We start from the raw sequence: 23,291 nt of genomic DNA, 5'->3' as shown, positions 1-23,291 counted from the left end.
TGTATGTCTTTCAAGCACATTTTTGTATGTGCATTTCTTACTTCCATATTTCAAGAAAAAAATATTTGTAACAAAACTATAAATCAGGATAACCAGATTTTGTCATCAGAAATGGCTTTAGTTTGGTATTGGTGGGCTTACTATGGTCTACTCACTTGCAAACAGTGCTTTCATATCTGAGGAAAAATTCAGACAAAGGAGAATCAAGCTTCACTATGTTTAAGGGGAAATAAACAGAAAATGCCTCAGAACTGTCAGTATTTGTTGAAAGTGAGCAACCTCTCCCCACCCATCTCCAAATAAAATGTAATTTTGTGAGCCATGAAACTTAAGAAGCTTATTTTTCTCTGGCTGCCTTTATGTGGATTCCCTGTTGTCTGATGCTTTGGTTAAGACTGTACTGCAAGCTGTCTCTCAGCATATGGACTGTTTGTCTGGCCATCTTCTGATGGACAGCCTAATTATCACAAAACATGGGGAATCTTAATATCTCTTTGGCTTTCTCCTTTTGTCCAGTTCAGCAAAATCATCTGAGTTATTACAGGTAAAAATTAGACTGAAAACAGTGCGATCATAGACTGAGGGGGGAGAGAATCTGGAGTGTAGGCACCATTGCTTCCCTAACAGTGTCAAGGAAACACTTCATTTGGAAAAAATGGAGCATTTTTTCAGCAGTATAACTTAGGGTTGTGTTCACTGAGAGGATTACAGTTTGGTAACCTGAAATCCTACTCTTGACAGTGCTGGAAATATTTGTTATTAGTAATATCTAGCATTTTAGCAGTGGACCTCATGTGTTCTATAAGGAGAATAGTCCCCATTTGTAAAAGTGAGACTGAAGAAGATGCAGTGATCTGGCCAAGGTCACTCTAGAGGCCAGTGGTAGAGATAGGACTAGGCTTTGTAACCCTCGAGCCTCCTCCTCTGACAGTCTTCTGTCCACCAGCCACAAAAGCACACAGAGGACTTGAATCACATGAATCTGTTATCTACAAAGTCATGCATATAGATACCAGTCACGCAGGACTAAGCTTTGGCCCCATTTTCATACTGAAGATTAAAGCAGCTCTGCAGAAAGTGTATTTCAACTTTCTGTCTTAAAAATATGCTGCTAATTAGGGATGTAAAGGAGTTGAACTCAGCTGCAAGACTGCTGATCTTTCCTAGTGAGACATTGCCTGCCAGCATTGTTTGGACTCCAACTAACCCTTCATTGTCTTCTATCTCGTTGAGGTCTTGAGCATGCACAGAAGGAGAAAAAAAAAAGGAGGATTGATGTCTTTACATTGTCATTTCTGGCTGTCTGCAGGATACCCTTCAGCCATTTTCAACAGTGCTCAAAAGTATGCTCTGCTGTTTTTAATCTTGTTTTGCTTTTTGTTTTTGCTGGTGGCACTCTTCCATGCCTAGAGCCTTTTTTAATTTTTATTTTTGTAGCTGTACAATTCTACCTTACTAAGGTGGATCCTGCTTCTATTCTCACTCTTCACAGGCTTGTCTTTTTTAATGGGTGGAAAAATGCATATGCCAGCATTCCACACTAGGTGTTCTAGCATGTCATGTACATCAGGGAAGGAGTTGTGCTCTGCTACAAATGTCATATAGTCCTGATAAATGAGAGAAACATTCAGCAGTCTCCAATCAGTTGGATTGCTGTTTAATTTAAAGTATTTCAGAATCAGAGTCATAGTTTTAGCTTGAAGTAGGTTGGATACTTTATATCTCTTTTTTTAGCATATGAGGATCCTCTGGGGAAAAAAAAAAATTAATGTTTTACAGAACAGCATTTTAAATAATGGTTTAGAAAAGATACTGCCATACTGCTGGCTCCCAGTAGCATTGGCTATTAAAAAGCATATTAAATCCATCTGAAAAAAAACGTTGTAGAATAGCAAAATGTCTTATTTTAATAATGGAGTTTGAAGAGTATTGCTTTTATCCATGTAGAGTTTTGCTAATAAGCTAACTGCAAAAGATCAAGCTGCTAGCATGTGTTGGGCAATAATAAGCAACTTGAACGACTTTCCAGCAAAAGTACTATAGGCCTTCACTCAACTGCTGTGCAGTGACTCCAGGGGTTTCAGTGGGAGATACTGATCTCTGCAGTGCTTCTGTGTGCTTTTGCCAGTCAAAGGCACTTACACTATGTCAAAACAATCACTGATTACTGCTCTGCAGTTTTAATTCCTTCTTTTTGCAAAATAAAAGGACTTGTTCTTGTGGTTTCAGTGACCACATCAGCACCTCTGTGTGGCTGAAGTAAAGCTTTCTTGTCTGTACATGTGGACCCGATAGGTGGTTTTGCATAGTCCTTTTTTTTTTTTCTTTTTGTGTAAAATTCTGTTGGAACACAATGGAACAGGGTCTGGTTTTGAAAGCCACCCTGACAGCCTGGAATTTCTGCTTCTGAGCAGCAGCTTATCTACAGCACGGAGGTTTTGTGATAGCCATACAACATGACACCTGCTCTCCTTCCACGTGGAAGGAGGCACATCTGGAATGCCCTTCCGCCTTGATGGGCAGAACTGTGCCTTTCTCGACTGCTGCAGTAACGTAAACCTCCACAGAAAGCTGCTTTCCATAGACAGAAAGACAAAGCTTGCGTTTCCGCGTGTCTTGGAGAGACGTTTACCATTTTGCAGGGAATGCAGAGCTCTGCGGAGCAGAACACCCAGGAGGGGGTGCAGCTTCCTCTGGTTCTGCATCAGGCCTCCCAGGGAGCTCCTCCGCCTGCCTGGAACATGCCTCGTTATCCCACAGGCAAGCACGGGGATGATTTGTGCTTCGGGGAGCCACTGCTGTTCTGGGAGAACAGCTCTGCGGCTGTAGCTCTGCAGCTGCAGTCCAACCCACCCAGCCAGTGCCTCTCTCCCCAGAGTCCCTGCCCTCATGGCAACTGGGAAGAAAGTGTTGCGGTGTGAGTGCTGCCAAAGCCAGTCTGTAAGAAGCGGTTGGAAATACTACATGGGAAGTCAGCAATTACTTAACAACATTGAGAGCAAAATATTCAGCCTGCACGTACATCCTAACCTGTAAACTACAATATAGGGAGATAGATTTCATGCTTGCACATTGGTAGTCCCTAGCAACACCACTGGATAAAGCCCTGCTCTGGTTTGAGAGCTCTAGGCTGCATTTTCTGTTCAGTGTTCCTGACTTGTTTACCAAAAAAACCCACCCCAACCACGGTAACGTGTTTAAAGCTCTCCTGCTTGGCTGGCAAGCAAATGCTGGGAAGTGCAGCTCAGCTGAGGTTGTGCAAAAACCAAGCAATTGTTATTCATTAAGCAGATGACAGCAACGGGAGCAAAAGGGGTAAAACTCGAAATCTGAAACCACCTGCTTTAATTTTGCCCGTGAGTGAAGCGGCTGCCCATGATGTTGCTGATGCACATGTCAGATTTGGACACCATGCGTTGCTGTGTCTGATTGCTGTGGCAGCAAGCGCCAGCACGCTGTCTGCTCTGGTGCAGGAGGGGATGGATCTCCTGTTTGATTGCAGGTTATAACGGGCACTTTAGAATCTGTTTGTTTCCTTCCAGAAGCAAAATGCAGTGGCAGTCAAGCTCTCAGATAGATGCTTTAGTTAGTAGCGAGGTTTCTGTGACTACAATACTGTGTCCTAGTATGGGTGCACTTATCTCTTTTGTTCGTGGTTCGAAGCAGTGATGCTTTTCTCCCTCTCTTGTGCTCATGCGCTCACTCCCTTTCTCTCCCTCCTTCCCTCTCTGCCTTTGATCTTGCTGATATGGGGAAGAATATCAGATTCAAACCTTCAGCATATTTAACAAAAACATCTTGTAGGATGGGAATAAATTGTGACTGTGTGCAGCAGCAGGGGGCTGCAGTATGGTTGCTTGTACTGCTTGCTTTCTGTTAGTACAAAACAGCAGCGATTGTCCGGGAGTGCAGGGATTGTTTTGCAGCTGAATAAGCATTCTCAGAGGGCTAAGGTGGTTTTACTGGAAATGAGTGGACTGTGCAAAACTCTCCTCTCGTGGTCTTTAATGCAGGGGTATGTGTGAAATAGGTTAAAGGGAAGATATCTTTGCCTAATGGCAGAAGGGGTCTCATCCTTATCTAAATTCCCTGGAGTTTTTGCCAAAGAGTTAAATGGCCATAAGATAGCACTGTCACTTTGTATTCAACCTCATTACAGTACACAGGCCTGAGAGCTGAGGAGCTCACAGCAAAATCACTGAAGGCAGGAAAAGTCTTGACCTCAGCTGCACAGTGAAATGTTAGAGTGGGAACATTGACAGTCTAACCTTGAGCTGTTTAGTGCAGATTTATACTGCGTGTCTGCATGTGTATGCCAACTTGCAAAAGCTATGAAAAGCTTTTTTGTGGTTTCCTGTGATGATACATAGTCAGAGGGTATACTTGGATGAATAAAGAAATGTGCCATGAAATAGCGAGCAGGTGAGCTGCATGATAGATGCGTGTGCTGTCCTTTGTCAGATTGGTGCTGCTTCTTTGCTAGCAGTATAAAGTACTGGGGATACAACATGAGGCTTAACCCTATTTGGGATGTTGCTTAGGAGAAGATCCTCATTGCTTCGGAGCACAGCATGTGTGATGTAAGATCCCCATTCTCTTCTGATCAGTGTTCCCTACTTAGCATGTCTTCATTCCTCTGCTTTGCTGATCATTTACAGCTGTTTGCTTTATTTCATGAAACATTCTTAAAGGGCTGAGGCAGTAACTGAACTGTGCTGCTCTGTAATGCAGCCCAGAGCTGGCGCTGTGTTGCAGGCAGCCAAATAAGATTCACGCTCAAGTCCCCGCAGACATTGTTCATCTTAGTCGTGGGAGTCCACATTTTTCTGGGCTCTAGTATCTCTCTGGACATCTTCCTTGTCATAATAAAGAGGAAGATGGCTGTGGCATCCAGACCGTTGAGTACCTTGTACTTGGTAAGCTGCCAGCACAGCCTTTTTTGGTCTGATGCATAGATACTTCTATCTTTAAGGAAACAGTAAAATGTGCTGCAAAGTGGGACATACTATCTCCCTGACTTGCTATCAGTTTGTAAAATGAGCTGCAGTGTTTTTCCCCAGCAGTCTTTTTATCACTGTTCTAGTCTAATACCTGTATTTAAATAATGAATTAGTGAGCAAATAACCACATTATGGGCACTTAAAGCCAAATAGTTAGTGTCAGGAAATAATGAGTTCTAAAAAAATACCTTTGGCAGTCTTTCCTCTGTATATTCCTGATGATGAAAAGGACACCAAGCAGCCTGTCATATCATTTCAGTTTCTTCTTACACAAAGCTGAGCTACGAGGGCACACTTCCATCTTCCATGAGCATCTTCCTTCTGTGTGCATTTGTTCTGTTATAGACTTTCCTTTTATTTATCAAGTCATTAGCTTTAAGTAAAAGAAGTTGGGTAATTGCTGTGCCCACAAGGCATGTGATACCTCTGACCATCACGGATTGTCTCCTGCAGACTGCGATGGACAGTGAGTGCACAGTGACATATAGCCCATTGTGCTAGAGCCCCACCATCCACACCTCTGTGCTGTGCCACAGAAAGGAGGCAGGGAGTGATTTAGAAGTGCTTTTATACCACCTGACTTTGGTGTAGCTTCAGAGAATGCTCCACTTAGACCTACAAGGTAGGTATCCATTTCTTGTGCAGAGAGGAGTCCTGTGATGTTATAGCTCCACACATGGCTCTGGTTTCTCTGTCTCCAATGGGTACCAAAAGGACTTGAATTCTTATAAAATCTTGTACTCCTTTGAGAGCGACGTAGCCAGCAGATGCTTTACAGTGAAAGAGAACATCCTTTGAAAACAATCTGGTGTTTATTAATCAACAAGAATTCAGTGTATGGGGTCCTTCGGCAGGGAAAGAAGGAAAGCACATGTGAGCCTGGCCTCCTGAGTGAAAACATGCAGGTTCCATCCCTGTGCTCTCCTGAGAAGTAGATTTGGTTATAGCATTGGTATGTCAGCACTTCGCTCTCAGTTCCAGTGACATTTGGTGGTATTCAATATGTTTATGTTGAGGTAAGTTGCCTAAAACCCAGGCAGCAAGCCATTCTACCTGCTCTCTGGTGTTGCCCTATACATGTCTAGATTCATTAAGCTCCCTTTTAGCCAGAGACTTCTCTGGACATTTAATTTTAGACACCCACATATGCTCAGAAGTGCCATTCTGGGAAGGCAGGCACTTAGCTCTTATTTAAAGCCGTGCTGTGTTTCTGGTTAGTGTGGGTAGGCACCTGGACTCTCTTATTTCTGTTGCAGATGACTGAAAAATTTCATATGGACAAGACTAAGGCATGGGCCTAACCTCCTGCCTCAAGACCAGTGCTCTCACTCAAGACATCAACCAAGGGCCTAGACACTGCTCCACTGAAGGCGTTTGTCCCAATCCTGGCTGCTCAAGAGAGCATTCTCAATAGCCTTCTTCTTCTAGCTGCTCTGCAGCTATAGCTTGAGAAAAACAAGGCCAGGGATAAATTGTGAAAGAAGAGATGGAGAGGGGAGTGGTGACCAGAACCAGTTGTGAGGATGGTGCAGGGGAAGGAGAAGCCCAGGCCCTCCTGCCTGGTATGCGTTATGCATTTTACACTGTGTACCACCATCACCAGCAGGAAGTACCAATGGGGGGTTGTCCAGTTTTCCAGCTGCAGAGCCTCACAAATACCATCTGTTCCCCATTTGTTGCAGAAGTTATGTAGGTGACTGTGTGAGACAGACAGGATAACCCTCTGGGCTTCAGTGCTTTGATGAGGCAGCATCTGAAGTTAGCACTAAAATTAAGCAGACTTGATTTTATTGCCTTTGTGTATTAGAACGCCCATGAAATCGTTAAAACTTTTTGTCTGCTCCTTGGTCTTCTGTTGTCTCCCTGTAGTGTTTCTGTCATATACTGACTCTGTGTGATCTGCCTGCCTGAAAAATCAACAGTTCCACCTCAGCACATAGTGGGACCTCCTAGGATACCTGCACTAGCACTTCCATGGCTTGTTAGGGATTCTTGAACAAGGAACACCACATTTGGGAGTAATCTTTTTTTTCTCCATTTTTCTGTCTCACAGATTGATGAACTCCCTGAAGGAGCTGTGAAACCTCCAGCAAATAAATACCCCATCTTCTTTTTTGGGACTCATGAAACGTAAGTGAATGAGCATGATCTTCTCTTTTGAAAACGTCGTCTTCTGTTGTAGCTAACATCACCTCCACTGATTTTATTAGAACAAATCTTGAGTGAAGCCATTGTGAGCCTAGGGATAGGTCCTATGAGCCCAACTCATTTGTGTTAACACATGGAAGTGAAACCTGAGAGTAGATGGGAACACTTCTGCATGGGTAGTATACTATGAACTAAACATAAGTAATAACCACTGCCTATGTTTACTGGCATAAATTTATTGAAGAGTCATCTGAACCCAGATGCAGGGGCAACATTTTTTTACTTAAAGGTACATGATAGCAGGGATCAGGCTTCTGTATTCATACACATTTGGATTTGTGTTCTGTGTGAGAACTCACTTGGTAGTTGGTGAAATGAAAGCAAGTAGACCCCAGAGTCTCACACAGTCCTCACGCAGCTTTAAAATAGATGCATTCCTGTGAGATTTGTGCTGGGGATATTGTAGGATGGAGCTCTCAGAAGTGATATAAGAAGTATGCTGAGTGAGCTCGCAGGGAAAGAGAGGAATCAGAACAAAAAGGCTAAGTCAAGCCTTCCAGTGCAGAGATTCAAAATTACAATGTACATGTCTCTATTTTAAACTCTGTCTGAAGTAGTGAAAGTAAATCCGTTTCCATTCTGTGTGAAATGTTTGCACTGTAGAAGTTTTTCTTCCCCACTTTCAGGGAATGCATTTTGAAGAATTCCTTAAAAAAAAAAAAAAAAAAAAAAACCCTGATGATATTTTAAATTCAGTTTTAGAGCTTTGAAGCTTTATTAAAAGTGTATGGTGAATTTTTAAATTTTAACATTATTCCAGAGCATAAGCCCCATATGTCACGTTGTGTTTTGCAAATCTTTAAAGGAAGTTTCTGCTCAGTAAAGATCAAAACAATTCTTCCTGTTGCTGTAATGAAACAACCTGATTTTTTGATATATTGTGAGCTAGTGCTACGTTCACAAAATAACCTAAAAAAGTTCAAATGATATTACAATGCTTTTAAATCAGAAACCAAAACATCACTTGGTTTTAATTGAAATATTTTTCCTGGGAAACATTCTGAGAAAAAAAAACATCTCTGACCCCTTTTTAGTCTGAAATGAATGAATCCCAAACTGCTAATCTCTTTTTGTTAGACCTTCATCTAACTGTAACATTCAGAGCAAGAAAACAGTTTGTAGTTGCTACTTTAATAATTTGAAAAACACAACTGTTAAACATGAACCATAGAGTGCATCTCCTTAGTTTGACAGCAGAGCAGTGGAAACTGTTGTACTCTCCCAGTGGCAATGAGTGCAGTTCAAAGTTGTTAGACAATTTCCCACTCTTTGCTGTATGTAAATACTGTAGAAACATTTCCATTCCTGACTGCTGAACTGGAATAAGTAGCTCATGGTAAATTCCATAGAGATTTTTTGTTATTGGTATTAGAACTATTTGTGTATATTTTTGGCAACAAGTAAACATTTCCTAGTATTAGCAGAAGTACAGATAAAATCATTTATTCAGATCCCTTGCCCTGGTGTAGCCTTTAATATTAATGAGATGCCTTATTAGTTTGGAAATCAGTGTTCAGATTTCAGGTAGGGCTTTGTAATGATATAATTGTGATATTTCTCAATGAGACAGCATCTCCTGTGTAGTTAAAAGGAATCTCTTTCCCTAGAGACTTGGCCTCTGATGCCTTTAGCCACCAGTTGGCTCTGTACTAGCAAACTTTTGGCTAGTGAGATGATTTAAGTGAATGAAATTTTGCACAAATGAGAAGAATCAGGGCATAAATCAGGCAGTAATCTGAAATAATGTTTACATCAAGGAAGAAATATGATTCTGTGATTAAGTTATTAAACAGAGACTGAAGATAGTTGGATTTTCCTCTGTACTCTGCTGTCAGTTCAAGTTTGACCTTGGGCAAACCTCTGTGCTTAAGAAGCCTATCTGCAAAGAAAGGCAATTTCCCAACCTTGTGGTGATGTTATGAGAATAAATGTGTTGTAAATGGTGGAGCTCCATGATCCCATAATAATGGAGGCCAAAGAGTTAATATTAAATTCAAAGATTACCAGGGAAGTAGGACAGTGATTATAGTGAATATATACTATATATACACACTAGTATTCACTAGCTTTGCTCCAGTTAGTGGGGTCATAGTATCTTCTATGGGAGAAGGAAGGAGTCTTTTGCCTTCACTGTTTTCAGTTTAACTTACAATTAGCCATCCCAGAACTGTGATGCAGAGCAAATTAAACACACTGGGTGTGGAGACCCAATGAAAAGAAAATCGTGCTTTCTTCAGTTTTATGTAAGAAGTTAAGAGTTTTACTGTCATGTATGTAGAAAAAGTGATCTTTTTGTGTGTGTGTGTGTAATTATCTTTCCCTGCATTGTGGTGCCTGTGCCCAAAATTTGTTGTCCCAGTGCATAGCAGAAGAGCACAAAATCCCTCCTTTGCTGTGCTGTCTGAATAAAAAAATTGGCCACGAGCACCCTGTGTCTCATTGTTTCCTTGTATTACTCATCTGCCTATATTCACCCATTGTTTCATGTCTTACATGAAATTATAAGATTTTTGGGAATAAGGGCATTTTTATTGTGTTTGCACAGAATCTTGCATGTAGGGGGCTTATTCCAAGAAAGAAGCTGCCAGGCTTACTGGCAGTAGAGATAATAATAAATGCCACTGCTTTTTATGTCATGTAGTACAAAGGATAAGTTTTGGCTCATGAGCTTTAGGCACTCCTTACACTCCTCAGCTTTTCTTGCATTTTTAGGTCTTTCTGGATTTGTAACAGATAGACTTGCAGGTTTGGTCCCTTGCTATCTCAGGCAATGACGTCATATAATCCCTTCCAAGTGCCAGTTCCCAGCAGTAGTTAATATAATAAACGAGACTTGGTTTAGTTATTTCTAGAGAGACTCAGCATGATTTTGCAACGTCAAACATCAGGATGGCAAGACAGTCCATTAAATCAGACTCACAGCAGTAAACTCAAGGCCAGTGTGTAAAAGAAATAAACAAACAAATAAATAAAAGTGAAGAAGAAATGATGAAATGAGCAGAGAAAACATTTGCACTCTGAATGTTTGGGGTTTTTTGGAGAGGAGGAGTTGAATTTGAACATTACCTCTGTTTAAATGCAGTGCATTCCTGGGGCCCAAAGACCTTTTCCCATATAAAGAATATAAAGATAAGTTTGGGAAGTCGAACAAGCGAAAAGGATTTAATGAAGGCCTGTGGGAAATAGAAAACAACCCTGGAGTAAAGTTTACTGGATATCAGGTAAATTATTTTCACTTTTATCCCACTTTATCTTTCTTGATTTCTTCTTTGAAGACTTCTTGTCAATGTAAACATAGCGTGAGTGATGTGGAATGTCCTGGTTTTGGTGCAGCTAGAATGTTTCACAGCTTTTGTAATGCGAAGGCAACTGTGGTCTTGAAGTCTGTGACAAACTGAACCTTAATCATAGTGCAGAGCCCTTTGCTTTTTGTGATGTGCTGAGGCGATGAAGTGGAAAATTCTGTGGCAGACTTAGTTGAATTAAAAATGGAAGGTTTTATTTACTCCAGTATAAACATGAATAATTTCTGACTTCTTTTTTTCTGTAGTTTATTTTTAAATCAGGTTCAGTGAGTTTTATGCAGACCTTAAGGTCATTATTGATTTTCACATGGGCTACGTGTAACATATAGGACACCATTGCCAAAGCTGTGAGGGGTGAGAAGGTAGAGGCTTAAGCTGCTGTTACGAGATAGTAGCTGCTGTCCAACAGCTCTCCCTGTTGGATGTCTGGAGCAAAAAGTCAGTGAAGCTGGAAGGGGAGAAGAGTGGTTGGTGGACTGTGCAAAACTAAAGAACTTTTCTCATTAAAAAATGTGGTCCTTTGAAGGCAGAAATCACCTCCAAAAGAAGGCAAACACCTATTACATTATTAGCACAAAACCTTACAAACCAGAGTTATGGACCACCTGCAGACAAGCTGCTGCCCTCTCAGTTCCTGTTTCATATGTTTCATATTTTCAGCCCTACAGATGTTTTGCATATGCCTGGGGATTTACAAAATTCTAGTGAATAGTCTGTAGGAGATAGACTGTCAAAGAGCCCTCAACCTTCTGGTCAGTGTTTGCTTTTTCCTAATACAGAGCTCTTGCCCTTGGGGGCAGTTTGTAGCAGCCATATTCTCTCCTGAACAAGCCTGTCTTACTGTAGCCAAAGTCAAAAAGTTTCCATAGCTTTGCTCAAAGCCGAGCATGCCAGGTCTCTCCATGGAGTAATTCTTAGTTCTCTGGCAAACACATTTTTGTATCCTGTCTTCTGTTTCTGTGTAAACCCTTCAGAACATGCTATCCCAGAACCTACATCTGATAACCATTTTCAAGTGGTGACTAAGTGAATTGTCTTTGCAGCCGTTTTTTCTTGATAATTGCAAGAATAACCTGAGCTCTCCCTGACTAAAGCAATTAAAGTGTAAGCTGACTGTTACCAGCACTAATATCTTCCATACAGAACCAGAAGTAACAGACTTTAATGATATTCTTGTTGGGTTTGCTGTCACTGTTACTCTTCTAATTTTAAAGGCAATTCAGCAGCAGAGCTCATCAGAAACTGAAGGAGAAGGAGGAAATACAGCAGATGCCAGCAGCGAAGAGGAAGGTGACCGGGTAGAAGAGGATGGAAAAGGAAAAAGAAAGAACGAAAAAGCAGGCTCGAAACGGAAAAAATCCTACACTTCAAAGGTTATCTTCTGAGTTTTTCTATTGCTACTATGGCACATTTACAATCAGAATGCTGTTCACCTCATGGACATCTGTTCTTCCTTTAGCGTTTTGATTCCAGTTCCATAATGATGGTGTTCAAACAAGCAAGGGGAAGTGCTCTTGCATTTGTAGACAGCTGTGGTGAGACAGCAGTTGAAATACTCTGCCCTGTTGTAATTCCCACACTTTGAGAAAGAGGTGAAAGATGAGAAGGAGTTCTGAAGGGCTGCAAAGTCTGTGCAAAGATAGGTTAATGTGTTTGATCACCTTTGATAGATATTTCCCCATGAAGAGGAAAAAGAGACTTAGGAGTGTGCCTTCTCAGAGACATGAGTTCAGGTTTGGTTCCTGTCCAGGAGAATTCAAGTTTCCCTCTGCCATCTGCCCTGTGAGTGCCCCAGATACCATGCTGAAAGATATGATAGGGTCAGATGTGCTCAGCTGCTCCTGTTGTAGCTCAGTGTAAAATACATCAGTAGAGGATACAGATTGTGAGAGAGAGAACTAGTTCATTAAGCAAGGAGTAGGACACTCAATTTCTAGATAAAAGACCTGCACTGTATTGCCTACCTGTCATGTCAATATCTAGGTAACACTGTAGGTGGAAAGCCAAGAGTAATGCATCTCAGACTGCCTTGTAATGGCCAGTGAACATAATCACCTGTGTAGTGACAACCTGGGGTTCATACATGTGTCTCATTTGTCACTTGGGTAAAAGGGAGCAACATTATAGTCACTTCCTCTGGTTCTGTGTATGCCTCGAGGTCTGTACTTTGCTTAAAAGATACTGGAAAGTGTGGCAGAGTCACACTTTCATTCACATTCATGTTATTGTTCTCTAAAAGTGAAAACTAAATGAAATGAGAAGCAGCAGGTAAACAGTCTGACCCAGGCTCAGCTTGAGGGACAATAAGAATTTTCATCTTTCATCCACCAACCAAAACATATTACATAATTTCACCCCCCTTGTGTCTTTTACGTTAGAAATTCAGGTCTAGTCTACCATCTTCTTTCCAGAAGACTCTGGGCAAACAGAGGATTAGGAAAATGGTGGCTTAATGCCACAATTTATCCTTTTGTACCGTGGAATTGCATAACATAAAGGGAGCAGAAAAGATGTATTGGTTCCACATGGCTTTAATGTTAATATATTAAAGCTGACAGCACTAAAAAAAGTATGGAAAGCAGCTCTGCTAATGTTATTCTCATTTTACATCTCTGTGTTTAATCAAAACTTTCGTCAAGCTGGCACCATCTGTTTCATTAACTAACAAAACCTACAGGTGACCCAACACTAATACCCATCTCCTGTTACTGTGCCTGTCTTACAGTCAGTTGTGCTGCCCACTTGTGCTGAACGCAGAATTCCTCCTTTTGCTTTATTCACTGCAACTGCTTCACCTGAGAAACACTTTTCACCTCACATATCCTCCCCAATATTCACCTTAAACAAGGAGCCTCACGGTCAGACAGCATCCCACACAGAGCTCTAATATGTCTGGCTGTGTCCAGAGCTGAGGTTTTACTTCTTAACTTTGTCATTGATCATTTTAGAAATCCTCCAAGCAGTCACGGAAATCTCCTGGAGATGAAGATGATAAGGACTGCAAAGAGGAAGAAAATAAGAGCAGCTCTGATGCTGGAGATGCAGGCAATGACACAAGAAACACTTCTTCAGATTTGCAGAAAACCAGTGAAGGGGTAATCTTCTGTTAATATCATTCACTTCCCATGCTGTTTGCTACCAGGAGCTTTGGAGCTCGGGGTGAAAGGCATCGCATTGCAGTGGCCTGTGCATACCATATGCCAGCTTTTTCTGTTGCACTTCAGTGCTCAGAATGTGTCTAGAGCAGACACTCAGGACTGGTCTCTGCACTGCTACAGGTTTTTCTCTAGAGCAATGGCTGAATTAATTTTGTCCAAAAATAATGACTGCATTATTTTTGTTCCCACACTTGCATGGATGTCAGCTGAGAGTAACTACTGAAAACCATGAGCTGGAATGATGCAAAATTGATGTGAGAGCAGAATCAAACTGTTTGCATAATGCATTTTGACTCACTAAATAATGGGAGCCTGCTTATCCTTTCACACTTGTTTAAAATCCAAGCAGTTCCGTTGACTTCTTTGGAGTAAATGAGGGTTCAAGTGCACATTACAGACCCTGCATACTGCAGGTGTCAGGGCAGATCCTGCCTTGGGATATGACCTTCCAAGGCAGGGCTATGCGGTCTGCTCCAGAACAGCTTCATATGATCTCCTTCTGTGTTTGTGTCAGTTGTGTGTTCATATCAATGGCATTTTGTTGTGACCACAACAGAAAAGAAGGCTGCTGAGCAGGGGAATTAGCATGGGAATTGATTAATCATCAGCCATCTTTAACAGCCATGACTATTCCTGAGCCTTTGGAGCAACACAAGCCTCCCTGCTCCAGCACTTACAGCTCCAGCTCAGAAACAATTCTTGCGCAGTTCCCATGCCAAGGCGCTGCCACATTGATAGCAGCCAGGCTGGGCTGTCAGAAGAGCTGCTGAGTGACATGAATCCCCAGGTGGGAGAGGAAGCCAGCCAGCACAGGCGCTCATCTGACACTGCTGAAGTGCCTTAGCACCCAGCTGCATGCTCAGCCTCAGACCTATTTCACAACCTCTGGGGAGCTGCTGTTGTCTCCTGATTAAAACCCCCCTGGAGCTTTGTTTTCCCTTGTCTCTCTGTGGTATTTTGTGTGTGCTTCACCTTATAAAGACTTTGATATGTGGCTCATGGGGTCAGAAGCCTCTCACATTCACTTTGAACAAGCATCTGGTTTGAACCAGAGGCTGAAGGAACTTTGCCCAGCTGTGCCTTCCCAGCACCTTATCCACAAGAATTTGAGTGTCTGGGAATGATGAGTATGGCCAGTGCATAGTGCATACGTTGCCCACTTTCAGGCTAGTGAAGCCTTTGACACTTTGATGTCTTCAGATAGGTGTTTGAGTGAGAAAACTGGCCATAAGCTCCTTCTGAGGTGACAAGAGGGTCAGGAGGGCCTGTTTTGTTTCCTGTGTTTGCAGCAGTGGCAGCAGATATGCCTGTGAACTTCAGGCTTGTTCTCCATGTAAAGGCCAAATGCTTACTGAGTTAGGTCAGTTGCAGACTTAAGTGGATAAAAAGTCACATAAGACATTGGCTTTGTGGCTGATGACATTCCATATATCTCTTCCTTCTGCCTCTAGCCATTGGGAGGTGGAATCTAGCATGCTAGAACATCATGGTGCTCTTCAGCATTTTCAGAATTGCCGATATTTTAGCCCCTGTACTGAAATATCATCAGCAGTCTGTGTCCTTCCTGCCAGCCCCAGCTCCACGGAAATACTTGCAGTCCACACTGTCATACCCATGTGAGGAGCTGGCTCTGCCTGTGACTTCTGCTACCCCAGCACTTGGGTTGACCTTACACTTGAACAGCCAGTCCTTAAGTAGATCTTGGATGCTTTTTACATTGTGGGAAAAGTGGAGTTTTAGTGTCATGTACTAAAGAGAGATGGAGAGATGGGTTAATGGCAGCTGGAGATATATGCACCTGTAAGTTTGGAGAATCTCCCATCCCCATACAGGCATTTTACCTTGGGTGTTCACTGCTGTAGAATCGGGATTTCATTTTGTCAGTAGTGCAGTTCTCTCTTAGAACCAGGAGGGGGCACTCCGTGTCCTGGCATCCTCAAGACCAGAGCGGATGTCTTCTTGGAAGGCTTGCCTTCAGCAGACACAAGGCACGTGGAAAAGGAGCAGTCACATCCTTGTTTTTCAGTTGGTGTTGAACAGCAAGTCCCACAGCACATGTCTAGACTGACCTCCTGATGGTATAGGGCAGGCTGTCCTGCAGCCCCATTCTGTGAGACATCCAGACTGGGAGGCTGCGGGAGGCTGTTGAGCTCTCCCAGCCCACACCTTTGGAGTTTTGTGGAAAGGAAGGTCTAAAAAAGCCACCGTGTGCCTGCAGAGTTGGGATATGGTCCTCTTGTTCACACACAGGAGGTCAGAAGAATGTCTAGGTCTGCTAAAAGACACCATCACAGATGAGATTATGGTCTCTTTAAAATCGTTTAGCTTGTGAGAAGAGCATTGGACCAACAACATACAGTATGAAGAAGATGAGCTTCCTCCTCCTCAGTGTGCAGCAGAGGAGCTGCATAGCCACGCTTCGCCTTCCTGCGAGGCCAGCCAGGCCCAGGACGTTTGTCTGGCCATGAGATGGCGCCAGGAGCACACCCAAACGAACGCTGAGTGCCACCTGCTCCCTCCCCCCAAAAGGTAGGGTGCTGGGGGCTGCCTGAGACTCGCACCATAGAAGCATTTGTTTCAGAATGACTTGTGGAAAGGCAAAGAGGCAGGAAAAGCGAGAGTGCAGAGCCCTGAGCTCAAGGATAGGCGTTCCCATGGCTTTGCCTCCGTGACTGACCGCCTGAAGGATGCTTGGTAGTGGAGGCTGGGAAGAGCTGTAGAAGGCAGGCAGAAGCTTGTGGACTCGGCAGCCCTACTTGTAGTGCTCCCTACAGGCTCTGTCCTGGAGAGCCTTCGGCTCCTGTGCTTTCCACCTCCCAGGGCTCTGACCATGCAAGCGTTGCCTGAAGGATACAGGCAACTTTTCTCTTAATAAAATACTGATAATGATGAGGCAGTGATTATGTTTAATAATGCCTGGACTTCAGGCTGAAGACACCTCTCCCTCCTACAGATCAGAGGGAACCTTGCCTGTTAATCACACTCTTAACCTCAGATTATGAGGATCTTCTTGAAGGGTTAACAGCTGAAGTCAAATGATTGCAGGAGCATCTTCACCTGTGTTTTTAATGAAATTTCTAACCTCCAGGTGGTAGGGAAAAGCTTGAAAATGTGAAGTGATAGCTTCCTAAAGACTCAAAACCCAAAGCAAATAAAAAACGCTTCCAAAGCTAGGATTTTTCTTTCAGCCAATTTCGTGCTGTTCAGAGGCTCAATTTCTGTTACGTTTTTTATGCCTGGGGTTGATGAAGCTGCTCTCTTCTCTTATCTCCATCTCTTAGTTTCTGAACTGGTCTCAAGGACTACAGACTCTCTCAACATTAGCTTTCTCAGACTCCGCTACAGGTCATAACTGTGCCCTGCCACTACCTGTTTCACAAGCTCTTTCCCCCACTGCTGTTCTTTGTCTGATTCCTTCCCCAGAAGGATGGAAGGGCTGAGCCTCAGGATTTTATTATCTAATATGAGCAAGATAATATGTCACTAGTTACTAAAGGCAAGAGTCACCGACCGTCCCACCGCCGCCGCCCCTCGTGACAGTGCTCTGCTATGAAATACTGAATTGTTTGGGCTTTCTCAAAATACCACAGAAACAGAATGTTCCAGTGGTGAGGTGTTCATGGCTCTGTGTAGTCTACTTGCTGTGGTACAAAATTAGCTTAGAGATCAGTGAATTCAGATTTCCACTCTGAAACCTCTGGTAACTTGTGTGTTTGGTTCTTAGCTGGCATAACTGAGTCTTCACAACTGAGCACTCGAGGCACTTTTGACTTTTACTTTCTGGATGCTCATATAATGGTGTTTGGTAGCTGGCTGTAGTCCCTGCCCTACTAGAGAGTATTTAAGTTTGAAGGTCAGCACTCAGGGTATGTGGCAAATTTTTCTTCTGCTATTCATTCTGTTAGTTGCAGTCTGGACATTGTGTTGCTAAGTGAGGCATCCTCTTCTGTGCAGATACATGTGGTTGCTTTTCAGGAGGTGAATGATTTTACTGAGTCTCTGAAAAAGAATGGATTTCTTGGAATTTAAAGACATTTCTTTTTGCTGCTGGTACAGCTCCAATATTAAAGTGGGGTAGAGGACTGTGATCTTTTTACTCACACTGACAATCAGTTACTAACATAGGAGTCAGTGGAGCTATTTGTGGAGGCAACGGCTTGCCAGCATGAATAAGGGGATCAAAATCTGCTCCAAAATTACTGCCATCTGATACTATTGCAATTGGGAGAACATATTTAAAACACCCTGTGTCCAAGATGTATTTTTGTTGTGATGTTCTTGTGGGGTACTAACAATTCCAGTTACTGCTGTCAAAGAAAAACGTTATGGCCAAACTGGCCAGAAAAACACACGTTCCCTGTGTCCTCCTGATGTGGTTTTGAGATGTTTGGTTTCTCTGCTTTTCCTTCGTCACTTCTCAAGGATAGCATTGGTTAGGCTGCATACCAAGGTTGGGGAAGTGCAGCAGTTAGGGCTCGATTCAATGTAAAAGCATTCACATACATTTTCCCAGAAAATGAAAACATGATTGTTTTGCTGCAATTTGATGTAAGTTAAAAGCTACCCCTCCAGCACCCCCCCTAACCTCTGTGCCCCCCCCCCCCAAAAAAAAAAAAAAAGTAGCACTTGTAAAAATATATTTAGGAAACATTGCTACATAAAAAACAGATACTGGTGTAAAGAGCCGCACTGCCTGCTGCCTTCCTGAAGCTCAGGAGAGCCTCACTGAGGCAGTGGGACTTAACTCAGGAGAAACATAGATCTCTGAATGCAAGTTGAGATTAAAGCAGCCAGTATAGATGAAATGCACTCTTTGCATCTCTGAGTACATTGAATCTTGTAACCATTTTGACCTCAAAGTAACGTGGAATAACAATGATCATAGAGAGCAAGCAAATAATTATCCTTCTGCCCACCCAGCAAGAGCTCTTAAAGTGCATCATGGCTAAGTCAGTTGCCAGATACTCTTGAGGGAGGAGTGTTCAGTGCCAGAAAAGCAAGGCCACTTGTGGATTTAGCTTTATTCCCTGCTCTCTGTGTTCTGTGTATCTCAGTTCTATTGATGACTGAAATTTCTCAGTCAATCAGTCAGGTTCTGAGCTGTTTCTTTTGTGTGCAGCAGCACTGTTGAGTATGGCACACACTGTACCGTATCTTACAGTAAAGCAGAGAGACTTGTTCAAAGATGATGTGAGCTGATGTGTTCCTGAAGAGCTGTGAAACCATGGAGACCGTGGAAACTGCTCAGCTCTGCCGCATCCTTGTGCAGTGGCTGCTGGGGAGATTGGCAGCCTACGCTGCCTGGCTGGGGGAAGGAACCAGGTCTCTGTGCAGCCCCACTGGCCCCAAGGGCTGCCTGCATCTGAGAACCTCTGACTTCTAGGACAGTCAGGAGAAAAAAATCTGTGTTGTGCTGAGAGATGATGCTGGAAACTGTGAAAATCTTAGAGGATGATTTGCATACTTGGCTCTTTTTATTCGTGTTCCCAGTACTCCATGTAAGAATGGTGCCTACCCAGGCTTCTGGCCTTAGCCCAGAGGGGGATTGCTGTTAATAAGTGCAAAGGTTTGATGCTTTAAAAGGGCAGCTTTCCTTCCTGGATCTGAGAGTGATAGATAGTGCAGGGCTCAGCTTCACCACCCATCCTGCCCATCAGTGCTGGGTAGCAGCTGTCATTAAGAGCTTTAGCAGAAGGCATGGTTTGGTTGACTAATCATTTGTAGTTGTTTTAATGGGTGTCTGCACTTCCCCCTGAAGGGAAAGAAATGACAGTGAAGGGCTCCAAGCCATGTCTCCAAAACAGTTCCAAGTACAATCTTGTTGACTCTTAAAGAGGAGTGCAAAGCCCTGGATCAGCAGTGCATTGTTACACCTTTTGGGGAGAGGCAGAGCTGAGGTAGTTCCTGTAAGCCATCATTACATGCATGAGCATTTTATAATAGCCTCCTAACCATGTGCTCTTAGTCAGGATGTAGCAGGACCTCCCACACGGAAAGAGTAGGTTTCTGTTACTTACTGTTTGTAGATGCCTCGTTGTAGGAGAGAAGAACCACACTGAACACAGCCCTTAGTTCAGAGATTCAGTCAGATTGGCATCCCAGACTGCTAAATGGGCACTCCTGTGCTCCTATCCTTTTGGATAGAGAAGCAGAGTCCACTGCAGCCATGCCACCACACACAGCAGGTATGATGGGCCAGAGGGGAAGACAGCTTAGGCAACAAGACTACTATTGTAGGTATGTTAAATCTTGTTAAATCTCCAAATCTTGTATAAAATGAAAATTCTGTCATTTCCAGTGGATTTAACCTGTACTCTACCACTTTTTCCTTGCTTTGTTTTGTTGAAGGATCACATAAAATACAGTGCTAATTCCTTCATCTCACTTCATGAGCTGTACTTCTTTCCGGCCATCAGGGTGTGCACGGGCAAGCATTCATGCTCTGACTTCTTTGCAAAGGAGAGCAGATGCCTTGCTCAGGGTTAGGTGGTCAGGTAGTCATGTTGGACAGAAGCAGTGTGTGCCTCTGCCTGTAGGTGAGTTTCTCTGACTCTGCTTAACATGAAGAAGCTGAGTCTTGAAGACGCTTGCCGTGATTGCATGAGGACAGTCCGATGCAGTTCCCACTGACCTTGGTTCAGGCATGGAGTTTCTTCCTTTTCTGTCATCACCTTACACTGGACTCCAGGCCAGGCTGTTTCCTTTTTGGAAACAACATGCAGACATGCTAGCTGTGAAAACTTCTTCTTTCTTCATGCTGGCCAAGTGTTGGTTTGTTTGGACAAAGGGTGTTCTCCTGGCAAGGCATGCAGGGCACAGCAGTGCCTGCGATTTGGCCTGAAGCCATTTTGTGCAGCGGAAGAGTGCAAAGTGTGGTTGTGTGTGAAGTGTGCTACGAGAGTCATCAATCAGTGGCTGGGGAAAACAAAAACCAACCCACAGACATGACTGGAGCTGCTGATTTGGATAAAGCCCTAAATGTTAACTGCAGTATTTTGTGGTGATGTGTTTGGCAGATGTAACATAAGCAGTTTCTCTGGAAAAAAAATCCTGCTGGAACTGCCCAGGTGGTTACTTGTACCTGTGACTGAAGCATGGGAATGAGGCATTCTTGACATCAAGTTTGTTGCAGCATGCTATTTTTTTTACATTAAATGTGATTATTTTTTTCTCTCTTTCTCTTTCAGACTTAACCAACATAATGACTGCTGAATATTAAGGGAAAACACAAGAAGGTTCCATGTTTGGTTGTCTAATATTCTTGGATTTGATATGAGTCACCACATCTGTCCATTAGTATCATCAACAGCATCCCAGTTTGTATGCACATTATTCACATTCCTATCTCTTGTGTTTGCAGAAATGACATTTTACCCTTTTTTCTAAGGGTTACTTTTTGATTTTCATATTAATCGGTTGCATGAAGTTGCCCTTTACCAGTGGCTGAGGTTTATGAAGATATCACATACTTGAACATGTTTTAGATTCCTTTTCCAGGCAGAAAAGGTGTAACTCCAAATGATACCATTATAAAGCAGCATTTTTCTAACAAGCAGTAAATCTTAGAAACGAGTCCCCTCCATACAGTACTACAATAGATTCCACACACAAACCTAATTTAAGATTTCCCCATATCCATCCTTGCTTGATTTGTGATCAGTTTACAACATCAAAGAGAAATTGTTCTTCAGTTGAGATCACCGCCAAGTTCAATAATGTAATAAAATACCCTTCCTTCTTAGAAGTACCTAGCTAGTTATACTCTTAATCCTTCTCAAAATCATGATGTAATGTACACTATCTGACTTAGTTCCTATATGTGGAGTTAGTGAAAGTCTTTTTGTGTTTCTTTAGATTAATACAAGGATTTTTTCCAATGCCAACACGATTTGAAATCATTCATTTGGATGCTTTCCATTTTTAAGCTTACTGTGATATAGAACCCTATGGGAAACCAAAAGAAAAACATCAATTTTAAACACTGAAAGGCTTAAAAAAGGATGCTGTCATTCTGGCTTTTTTCTTTCCTTTCCTTTCCTTTTCTTTTCCTTTTCCTTTTGGAAATAGAACTAGACTAGTAAGTAAGCATTCCAAATCCATTATTCTGTGTACATTATTGTTGCTATTGTGATAATAGAGATTTTTATTTATTTTTATGCCAGCTTTTATTGTGAAAACATATTTAGTCTGGTTTTATCAACCCTTGTTATGCTTGTCCTTGGAACATCTTTTGCGTATTCAAGGTTTGTAGTTGATGAGTTTGCTGTAAAAAAAACAAACAAACAAACAAACAAAAAAACTGAAGAAAAAAAACACAAGAAAAAAACAAAAAAGGAAACAAAAAAAGAAAACAAAAAAATGTATTGTTTTTACAGAATAAATTTATTGGAATGTGTATTGGGAGTAAGGTTTGAGGTTGTAAGCAACTAAGTTAGCGTCATATTTGGCTTCATACGTGTAATAATGTGAGGTATTAATGTAAGTCAAGTATTAAAGCAAAACATTCTGTTAACATGAGTTGACCATAAATAGATACAAGTGCAGGTGAGATCTTTATTTTTTCTGTACTTTGCCTTTTCTGGATAACAGGAGGTTATTAAATTCACCTTGAATGTATGCAGAGTTTCTTTAAAAGCGTTACAAGTGACACTGGAGGCTCAGATACCTGTTTGGGAGCCAGCATGTCCCTGTTACAGCCCAACAGCTCCGGGGTTGTCTGCAGGAGGAGGGACTGGCATGAAGCCATCTCAAACTGTAGTGTATGTGGAAGGAGCCAACGCCACTTGGGTGCTGGAGGAAATTATTGCTAAGTTCCTTGTAGACAAGAAGTGTCGCCTGAGGTGTGCTGTGGTTATTTTGAACCTGCCCCTTTGGCTAGAGGTATAAAGCCCTGGTTCGCTCTTCTGAGCACTGCTGTGACCTGCACCTCAGTGCTCAACAGTAGAGCATGAATTCAGAGCATGAATTGCTCGGCCAGTCCGCGTGTGCAGAGTGCAACGCGCTCGCGCGTGAGCGGAGCATTTCTTGTTCTTGATTAGGTTTGAAAAGAAAATTCAGTTTCTCTAAATCCAGACACCCAAGAGTCAACGTCCCACAAGAATGAGAAAGGCACTCAGTGTACTGCTTTTAGGATATATACACATCGGGGTCATATAAATACTGTAGCTGCAAACAGCAACAGAAGCTACACAAACCAAGGTTGCTGCGTTTGCTGCTACTCGTTTGTAACCCAACAGCATTAGCAAAAGTAAGCTGCAGGGAAGAACTAGGCCCAAACCCCTCCTGCTCTCTGGAAATACATGCTATGGTGTAATGCCCACTTCTTCAAGGTAGTGAGCCTTCCATACCCAGCTCAGAAGTGCTAGCAGGCCACATGCTTAACTTCAAGCAGACGAGCAGTCCTTGCAGAAGTGAATCCTTTAAAGAATTAACAAAACCCTATGATTTGCATATCATCTATGGAGTCTTACCCTAAGAGTTGATTGCTTCTTAAAAGGTTTCTTGGGATTTTTAACAAGGCTGGCCCACAAGACATACTTTTGACAAATAAAACATGTGCATGTGACAGAGTTATGTATGTTAATTTCTCACACTTCCAAATGTTGACCTTCACGTTCTAC

General features: G+C 42.5%; 1 protein-coding gene across 1 annotated transcript in view; it reads left to right on the top strand.

Annotated features, from left to right (window-relative positions):
• The window catches only part of HDGFL3 (HDGF like 3), a 39,515-nt gene extending 17,228 nt beyond the window's left edge, over nt 1–22,287 (top strand). Inside the window, exons 2-6 of the mRNA XM_064157725.1 lie at nt 7,054–7,130; nt 10,291–10,429; nt 11,728–11,886; nt 13,462–13,608; nt 20,859–22,287. Coding sequence (XP_064013795.1) covers nt 7,054–7,130; nt 10,291–10,429; nt 11,728–11,886; nt 13,462–13,608; nt 20,859–20,864 — 528 coding nt within the window. The 3' untranslated portion in view covers nt 20,865–22,287. The remainder of the gene's footprint in view (nt 1–7,053; nt 7,131–10,290; nt 10,430–11,727; nt 11,887–13,461; nt 13,609–20,858) is intronic.
• The last annotated feature ends 1,004 nt before the right edge of the window (nt 22,288–23,291 follow it).

Source organism: Pogoniulus pusillus, chromosome 17, assembly GCF_015220805.1.
Source record: "Pogoniulus pusillus isolate bPogPus1 chromosome 17, bPogPus1.pri, whole genome shotgun sequence".
NCBI lineage: Eukaryota > Metazoa > Chordata > Aves > Piciformes > Lybiidae > Pogoniulus > Pogoniulus pusillus.
This window is presented reverse-complemented; position numbering and strand designations above follow the sequence as displayed.